The sequence below is a fragment of the Thrips palmi genome, unplaced genomic scaffold, assembly GCF_012932325.1.
Source record: "Thrips palmi isolate BJ-2018 unplaced genomic scaffold, TpBJ-2018v1 HiC_scaffold_18, whole genome shotgun sequence".
NCBI lineage: Eukaryota > Metazoa > Arthropoda > Insecta > Thysanoptera > Thripidae > Thrips > Thrips palmi.
Window position 1 is genome coordinate 2,642,276 of NW_023144627.1, and position 9,301 is coordinate 2,651,576.

Below are 9,301 nucleotides of genomic sequence, written 5' to 3' on the forward strand. Positions count from 1 at the left end.
CTTGTTTTTTGGTGGTACAAAGTCGGTTTTCCGGGTCGAGTGTGGTATTGGTCGGTCCGTGTTCACCCAGTGCGTCGGGGGTTTTGAAGTTTCGCGCGATCGGAGCATCAGTGTTCGAGTTTTGTGAAAATTAGTGTTCGGCCCTTTTTTTTACACGGCCTGCAGGCCCCTCCGCTCGCACATGTGGCAACGTGTGTGCGTCGCACGTCCCAGCCCCAGCCTCCAGCCGGCCCCGGGCCGGCCCCCCCCAGCGCTCAACCCCCCCGGCAGGCCTGCTGAGGGGCAGCGGTACCTAAAGCAACAGTGCCCAGTGTCCAGCCGGCGTCAGTGTCCAGTCCCCCGTGTTGTGAAGATCAGTGGTTTTGTTCTTTGTGCAATCGGATCTAAAAAGTGTTCGACGGTGCAGTGGCGGGTGTCGCCGCTCACCAAGTGCCGTTCAGCCATGTTCAACGAATCGTTCAGGAAAGCGCCCGTTTTGGTTTTCCCTGTACGTCCCCCAGCAAGCCAGCCCCTGGCGTGGGCACGCCGGCCCCTGTCGCCCCCCTCCAAAACCCGGGCCGGCATGTGGCGTAGCTACACCAGGACCGACCCGCGCCCGCCCCCCAGCCTGGAGTCAGCAGCAGCCGAGGAAGGATACCTACGCCGCCTATGGATAAGTGCCTGCTCTGGTTTTGTTTTTTTCCTTTTTTTTTTCGTCTGGCCGCACGCCGCCCGGGCTGTCGCCCCCCCCCCTCCCCCCGCCCCGCAGTAGGGCGAGGGCGTCGCACCCAGCATGCAGGAAGGCGTCCCCACCTCCCCCCCCCCCCGACCCCCCGACCCTTGCGTAGGGGGGGGGCAGGGCCCTCTTGCATGCCGCATGTCGTTTTCTGCTGGTTCGCTGGACCCGGCACTTTTACTTTCGGCGCGCAAGATCTGACACCATCGGGACGGTACCGGAGTCACCGGTCCGCGGCGGGAGCCCAAATGCTCTGGGTGTCGCGATCACCCTGAGATGCAGCGCCAGCGGACACACCGCAGTCCCCGTCCAGTCCCCATCCCCTTGCGACCGAAGAGGATCAGCCTTGCAGTACCTGGCACGGCTTCTCGAGGGGCGCGGCACAAGTCGCACACAGGTTTTGCATCGGGGGGGTGGGCCTTGGGCCCTCGTATCGTTCCAGGTCTGACGGCGATGTGTCGCAGATGCCCGCTCTGCAAGTGTTTTAGGCCTCACAACCACAGCTACAAGGTCGCATCAAGAGGAGGGTAGGAGTGAAGTGGGTGAAGCAATTTGAATCCAAGACATACGGAACATGGCCCTGTGAGGACGGGGTGAAGCAGGGGAGGGCCGGACTCGGTATAAGCTCGCAGTGATGAACAGTCCAAAAGACTGCTCTCACTGGGACTTGGTGCGGTGTGGCATATGACCCCGGCCGCCGAGGTAAAGGTTCCTGCTCTTTGTACGGACGGTATGTCATGTTGTGCAATGCAAGCATGGCAGTTACCGGGCCCGAACGGCAAAGGATCATTTGTGGTCTAGCCTCTCAAGTTCAAGTTCAATGTTTCTGTGAGGTGCAGCAGTGAGTCGGTTGGGTTGCCTACCCTCCCGGTCCGCGCGCTGAATGGGTGGCCTATGTTGCCGGCGCTCGCTAACGGCCTGACTGTGCTGCAGGCGCGCGCGTGGTGCCGATCGACGTGAACCCGGGGCCAGCCGCTGCCCCTGGAGGCGGCCGAGGAGGCCGTCGCCAAGCACCGGCCGCGGCTGCTCTTCGTGGTGCACGGCGAGTCCTCCCCCGGGCGTCCCCCAGTCCCTGGAGGGCTTCGGCGCCATGTGCCACAAGTACGGCACACTGCTCGTGGTGGACGCCGTGGCCTCGCTGGGCGGCACGCCGCTCTACACGGACCGCTGGGAGCTGGACGTGGTGTACAGCGGGTCGCAGAAGGTGTTCAACGCGCCGCCCGGGCTGTCCCCCATCACCTTCAGCCCGCGGGCAATGTGAGTGCAACAGGAAGATAATCGCGCTTTGCGTTGCCGTTGGCGCCCGATCTAAAGTTCGTCTTCGGACGTGGTTGCAGGGAGCACATCCAGTCGAGGAAGACGCCGTGCCCGGTCTTCTACTACGACGTCCTGAGCATCGGCGACAGCTGGGGCTGCTTCGGCAAGCGGAGGTGAGCTGCCGTTGTTGTATCGGACCGCGACCGCGTATCGACCCCTGTAAACCAAGGACTGCGGTGCCCTTAGCTACCACCACCCCCTCCCGGTGACGCTGTTCTACGCGCTGCGCGAGGCCCTGGCCCTGGTCGCCGAGGAGGGTCTGACGGCGTCCTGGCGCCGGCACCAGCTCGCCGCCCAGAGGCTGCACGACGGCCTGGAGCGCCTGGGCCTGCGCCTGCTGGTGGAGAAGCCGGAGCACCGCCTGGCCACCGTCACCGCTGTGCTCCTCCCCGACAACATGGACTGGGCCACCCTCCTGCGCACCGCCATGGCCAGGTCTCATTTGTCGTGTCTCAAGTGCAGTGTCCCAATGTCTCCACTTTCAGCGTGATTCTAACTTGTACGCTACTCCTTGCAGGCACGCCGTGGATCTCAGTGCCGGACTCGGCCCCACGTTTGGACGCGCGTTCCGTGTGGGGCTCATGGGCACCAACGCCAACCCCAAGGCCGTGGACCGGGTCGTCAACGTCCTGCAGGACGTCATCAAAAACCCCATCGCCGCAGCCTAGCGCGCATTTTACAAAGATTTAATGGATATGCCACATTGCGGGCGGGGTGCGTGATGCCTCTACGGTTGATTCCTACTCCATCCCATACTCTCTAAGTCGAGGGCGATTGCCTCGAACAGGACACTGCCTGCTTTGAGGTTTGCAGTCAGGGTACCGTGTTCGTTGTAGTCGTTTACTCGAACGCCACAGGTCTGCTGAGGCCTTAAAATATCTGATGATGTTGTGTAAGCCTATATTTTCCTTTTAGGGACTTTAACACTATGGAATAAAATACTTTACTGTTGGTTTTGACTTTTTATTAGTATTATCATCGTCATTTTTCTTTGTACACACAATAATACAGGTTTCAAATTATTACAATCTTTACAAATTGAGTCACATATTACCATTTCTGTAAGCTCACATATCGTACATATATCACAACAACTACAATAAATACTTAAATTTTTAACAAACAAAACGACTTTTCGAAGATAAGTGCTGAACAATCGATACTATCTTCAGGATGCACTAATAGTACAGTTCACTCGGAGCATTGCAACCACGAGTTTAGATCGTGGGCAATTATTCACTAAAGTGCTAACAAATACAGATGGTATTTGGTCTATTTCTTAAGATACATACAAAAATGACAAGATTCAAAATTTGAAATACACAAAAGATTAGAACTCACAATTCGTATTAAATAAACCACGATATTTACATCATCTGTTGATAATTTTACTAACATTTTAATAATCACATTAGCTAGGGTCAAGACTGAGAATTGACAGAAACACCTGAAAAAGAATTGAAACAAAGTTTGGCATCACCATGGCTCAAAACAAAAATAATCATAACAAAACAGTTGCATTGATTGCAAACAAAAATGAAATAAAGACAAACCAAATTTGGAGAGAAGCCACTTTAGTAAACAGAACGTGTGGACGGTAAAAATGGGTAACAACAACTTAATGGAGCATGTAACACAACATTTAAAAAAAACAAAAACGGGTTCAGTCAATTATCCGCTGCTCCTGAAGCAGCGCTTTACAATCGTTTTGGCACATTCGAGCTCAATCTGACTTGGAGGCCCACCCACGCGAGGCTTCGCACGCGAGGCTTCGCACGCGAGGCTTCCCGGAACAGCTTTGCCCCAGCAAAACCATCAGTTCGCATAACGGTGGGATTCAAAGTGACGCCGCCCCGCAGAACACAGCTTTACTGATTCTTGGGGGACTCAAAACTTGTCAGAAATTACTCAGGTCAGTTCATCTCGCAAACGGAGGGAGTTACGTGAAATAATGATCCAAAGATTGGACGAAGTTTCTGAAACTCGCGGCGTTTCCAAGATGAAGATCCCTGTCGATTTTCAAGTTCCAAGCCCCCCGGTCGCGTAAAGCCGTGCACTGCCGCGTGCGGCGGGTTGGTGGCATTGCATGCGTTGCAGGGCAGGAGCCTGAAGCATCCCCAAGGCCCTAAGTATCACGCCCCTGAGGGCGAGCCGAGCTGGGCTGCAGTCCTACACCAGGCGGTCGCGGACCTCGCCGGTGTCGGTGTCCAGCAGCTCGGCGGAGCGGCTTCGTCAGTACTGCGTGGCCGCGGCCGCGCTGGGGGAGTGCCTGGCCTGCATGGCGCCGTGGCCCTGGGGGCCCCTGGCCGTGGTGGAGGCCGTGGTGCACGGCGAACTGGTGGCCCGCCATGTGGTGCATGCCGCTGGGGTGGTGGCCCTGGTGGCCCTGGGGGCCCTTGGTGCGGGTGGTGGCCGTTGGCGTGGTGGCCCTGGTGCGGGTGGGGCTGCGGGGGCGCGGCCATGCCGGGGGGCGCGTGCCGCACGGCGCCGTAGTTGCCGTTGCTGGTGACGGTGATGGAGCCGCCCACCACGCACTTGCCGCCCATGGACACGGGCAGCGACCCCGTCATGGGCATGGGCATGCCGCCCTGTCCGCCCTGGGGGGGCCCCTCCCAGGGGTAGCGGGGGCAGGTGCGCGTAGTTGGGCCTGGCGCCGGGGGGGGCCCCCCGTTGGCGAGGCCGTTGGCCAGGCCGTTGGCGGGGGTGGTGGCGCCGCTGGCGTGGCTCGAGGCTGCCGTCCGCTGGTCGCGTTCCGCGGGGCCGCCGGTGCCGGGCCTTTCCCTCTCCGCCGAGCTCTGGTACGAGCCGTACGACGAGTCGTTGGAGTCCTGGCCCCGGCCCGCCATGCCGTACACGCTCTCCGGCCGGCGCTCCCGTTCCCGCTCATGCTTGCCGGACGACGAGGCCGCCGACGAGGAGCCGCCGGGGTGGGCGGGGGGTTGGGCACGTGGTGGGGCACGGTGGTCACGCCGTAGACGCCACCGCCTGTGCTCGCGGCGCCGCTGGCCGCGCCGCGGACGCCGTAGACGCTCTCGTGGCGCGCCGCGTTCTGCTGGTTCTGCACGTTCTGGTTGGTGGTCGTGTTGCTGCTGTGCGTCGCGCTGCTCAGCACCTGCTCCTGCTGCTGTTGCTGCTGCTGCTGTTGTTGCTGCTGTTGCTGTTGTTGCGGCTGCTGGCTGGCCAGGCAATGAGGTGCTGTAACGATAGAGATTCGGGCCATGAGCTAAGGCGTCCGCAAAGCCGAGGGGTTTGCGTATGAGGCACTACAGTAGTAGTTGTGTACTTACCGATGACGGGGGGGTCCAGAGGAGCCCAGCCGCATGGGGTACAGGCTCTGGGCGGGCACGGGGGGGCCGGGGGCGGCAGGGCGGGGCCCATGGCGCCGGGGCTCTTGGTGTACACGGACTGGCTGCGGTTGAGGTTGGCGCGGGTGAGCGGCGGCGACTTGGCGTACAGGGACTTGGTGCCGCCGTACAGGGACTCGACGCGCTCCAGCTTGCAGGGCGGCGCCGCGTACAGGCTGGCCGACGTGAGGCTGGGGCAGTAGCTGCCGGGGACCGAGGCCACCGAGGCCACCGGGGGCCGGGGATCCCAGGGTGGAGGGGCCCACGGGGCCCACGGGCCGGTAGATGTCGCCGCCGGGCTGCACGGAGCGCATCACGCCGCCGTGGTGCGTCTTGCCGCCCCTTTTCCAGGTCGTCGTAGGGGTCCTCGTCGGAGTGGATGGAGCTCGAGTCGCCGTCGATGGAGTCCGAGGGCCGGCGCGGCTGGCGGGCGGGCTGAAGATGAACTCGTACACCAGGCCGGCCACCACGCCGCCGAGCACGGGGCCCGTCCAGTACACCCAGTGGTTCTCCCACTTGTTCATCACGAAGGCCGGGCCCAGGGGCGGGCGGGGGTTTAGCGAGGGCATCTGCAACAACAAGCAACGCCGCGGTCAGAAGCTGGCAAACGTCATCATTTAGGGACCACCCCCGCGAATCAGAACAGGAAACGTGTGTCGGGGGGGGGGAGGGGCAGGCAGCGAGGCAGCCAGGCAGACATGGGGTTGTCTGCCTGCGTCCCTTGCCGCACCTGCACAAGCAGTGTAGTAGGCAGGCCAGACGGCCCACAGGAAGGCGCTGCTTTAGTTTCGGAGGGTGCCGTATGCCGTAGGGGGGGGGGGGCGGGGGGGGGGCGGGGGTGCGTGCACCGGTACATCCACCATCAAGATCACCTGCGCAGCCTGCGCACGGGCACCACGACGGTGGCGACCCTAGTCGACGGCCACGGCCCCGGGGGCGGAAGTGGCCGCTACACCGCGAGCGAGCGCCCCAGCCCTCCGCCGTAAAACACCAACAAGTGCGAGTGGCGGGGTGGCGGACGGGACGCGTGACGCGGCGGGGGTGCCGCGCCGTTCCACAAATGTGGCACATTTTTCAAACATCCTGCTCGCTCGGCGTGACAGCCAGAGTCGGGGGGGGCCCCGCGGGGCGGGGAAGGCAGCCGGGGGCCGGGCCGGCACCGGGGAAAACCGGATGGGCGTCGCTGGTGGGGGCCCCTGGTGTTACTCGCATGTTGTGCTAAATACCGGGGCCCGGGCAGGATGCTTGCAGGACTTGATTCCGCGGAGGAGCTCATGGAAAGAAAGTCATTTGCATTGTGCCGGCGGACCTGCCGAGCGAGTGACTGACTGAGACTCGTTCCGTCGCGCTGTCTCCCTCGCACCCCGACACGACGCCGCACGAGTGCGACAGAGAAACAGCGACGAAACAACGCTTCAGAGCTGCTCTTCCAGGAAAACCGCGGCGGAAGGGGGTGTTATGGTTCCAGCCCCGCCGTGGCTGCCGAGCACAGCCGCCACCCGGGAGGCTTCAGGCTTTAGGCTGAAGGGGTGGTGTTTAGAGAGACGGGCTCGCGGGCCATAAGATCTCCCCGAACGGCCTTACGAGTGGCCGCGCTGCTCCGCTTCAAGTGCCTCGTGTTTGTGCTCGGGGGGCCCGCACACCACACTGTACGCTCATGCTCTCCCTACGCGTCCCCCCCAACAAAGGAGATACGAAGCATGTTGTTCATCTCCGTTTTCAAGAGGATATAAAAGTTACAACCAAAATAAGGAGGGCCTGCGACGCGAGGCCGCGAGAGGCCCCGGCCGGCTCCCCAACCAACTGCTTCCTCTCACTCCGCTTTGCAATTTGCCAAACGCCAAACGGTAAAAAGCAGAGTGAAAGAAAAGCAAAAGAGAAAGAAAAAATTTGGGCCAGACGCTCGCATTCCAGCGGCTTGGCGCGCATTCAGCGGCAGCGGCTCCGTTTCAGTTTCGGCAGCCTGCGGGCGGAGGGGGGTGGGGGGGGGCGGGGGGGGGGGGGGGGGGGGGCCCCTTCCTGGCTCCAGCAGCTCCAGCCAGCCTCCAGGAGCAGCTGCACCTGCCGCCCCTGTGCTGCCCCCTTCGTTAGCACGTCCGCACGGCGGCAAGGCGGCAAGGCGGGCACGCCAAGGCTCGCCGGCCAGGACAGCCGGACGGCGGGCACTGCAGCCCGAATCCCCTTTTTATCGCTCTTTATTATAATTTAGAGACAACAAGACGGGCAGGTGCAGTGGCCAGCCGACCGGCCGACCGGCGCACGACTGGTTTCTCGGTCCGCGTCGCCGCGTCGCCCGTCTCGCACCTGCCCTTCTCCCTGCTCCTCCTCGTGCAGGCCAAGCGCCGCGCAACGCAACGCAACGCGCGGCATACGTCACGAGGCGGCAGTGGCGTCGCAGTGGCGTAGCAGTGGCGTAGGCCCTCCCTCGCGCCAAGCCCAGCTTCGGCGGGCTTCCCTCCCTCCGAGACGTCGCACTGCGTAGCGTAGCACCAGCCACCCCCGGTTTGCGGAGGATTTTTGCCAGAAATAGCGTCTCTTGTTGTTGTTGTTGGGCAAGGAAGCCCCATAATGGCCCGCGGCCACGCCGATCGGCTCCGTTTTGTATTATAAGGAGCGGCGGTAGACGAGGACGGCGACGGCTCGAAAGAAGAAACCTCAAAAAAGCTCCTCTTGTTGTTGCTGCCGCCACCCTCCAGCCGTGCAGGCCGTGCAGGCCGTGCTGGCGTGCAGCGGGGCTGAACGCGCCCACCAATCGCAGGCCCGGACCGCGGCAGGTGGCCGAGACTGCCGGGACGTAAACCCCCCCCACCCCCTCTCTTTTTCCTCACGTGCAGCCTGCCTGCCTGCCGACGAAGCACAATCTGAGGGCAATCCCCCCCCCCCCCCCCCACTGCCGCCGTCACGGCCCAAAGGGTAGCTCCGGGGGTGCCGTCGGCGTGGTGCCGGACGCCACTCCCGACGCCATGCTCCCCCCGGCCCCCGGGCCCCCGGGGCCCGGGTCGTGTAGGCTCGTGCCGACGAGACCCGCATCAAACCAGCGGCCCGTGCGCGTGGTCAGCCGAGCACTGCTCCCGTCGTTGTGTCTCTCTCGCACTCAAGGCGCTTGCCGTCGATGTGCGGGGAGAGACAGCGAGGAAAGCAGTGCGGTCGCCCGAGGACGCCCTCGCCGTAGGACAGGCACGCGGCACGCCTCCGAGAACGGCTGCGCAGAGTTTTTCCGCGCCGAACGTGTGGTAGGTTACGCACTCTCCGCCGCCATCAAGGCATACTCACCGAGACCAGGGAGCAGGCGAGGTAGGCCGCGCCGATGGCGGGGCCGCCGCCGCCCAGCGACCGCCGGTGGCCGTCCGTGGCGCCGCAGTAGGTGAGCACGAGCAGGAAGCTGAGGATGAGCTCGACGCCGAAGCGCTCCCACGCCGACATGTGGCCCCGGGGGGGGCGCGCTGGACGCCAGCGCCGGGTAGCCGGGCACCGTCACTCTGCAACAGGGAACACAGCCAAGTCAAAACCCAGCCAGCGCCACAGCAAACGGAGACGCGGTGCGCGCTACGGGCAGTCGCGGCACCGCGGCAGTCGCGGCACCGCGGCACCGCGGCACGGACTCGAGGAGACAGGAAAGGAGGAGAGAGACAGGCAGGGGGGAAAGGGGCCCGGGGTGGGAACTGCGGGGCCGCGGCATGCTTGATTGCGCCACTGATTGATTTCCCCTTTGTGCCGTGCTCCAGCAAGGCTCCAGCGAGGCTCCAGCATGGCTCCAGCACAGCGTCAACGTCTGCCAAGATGGATCACTCGGACGCCGCGCCGCCATACGCCCCCGTCTATTAACCCCCATTGATTAACAAGAGAGAGAGGGCGCGCTGGCTGCATTGTCCTCTCTTCCTGGAGTCTCCATAAGCCGTCCAGTTGCGGGACGGCCTCTGTCTCT

General features: G+C 62.8%; 1 protein-coding gene and 1 pseudogene across 1 annotated transcript; one reads left to right on the forward strand and one right to left on the reverse strand.

Annotated features, from left to right (window-relative positions):
• The first annotated feature begins 1,470 nt into the window (after positions 1 to 1,470).
• Positions 1,471 to 2,985, forward strand: LOC117644232 (annotated as a pseudogene).
• A 458-nt stretch (positions 2,986 to 3,443) lies between these two features.
• On the reverse strand, positions 3,444 to 8,799 carry LOC117644233 (neurogenic protein big brain-like). The gene is given in 7 exon segments (XM_034383502.1): positions 3,444 to 3,459; positions 5,320 to 5,395; positions 5,398 to 5,583; positions 5,618 to 5,711; positions 5,713 to 5,807; positions 5,810 to 5,945; positions 8,650 to 8,799. Coding segments are annotated over 7 exon segments (753 nt in total).
• Positions 8,800 to 9,301: the final 502 nt, after the last annotated feature.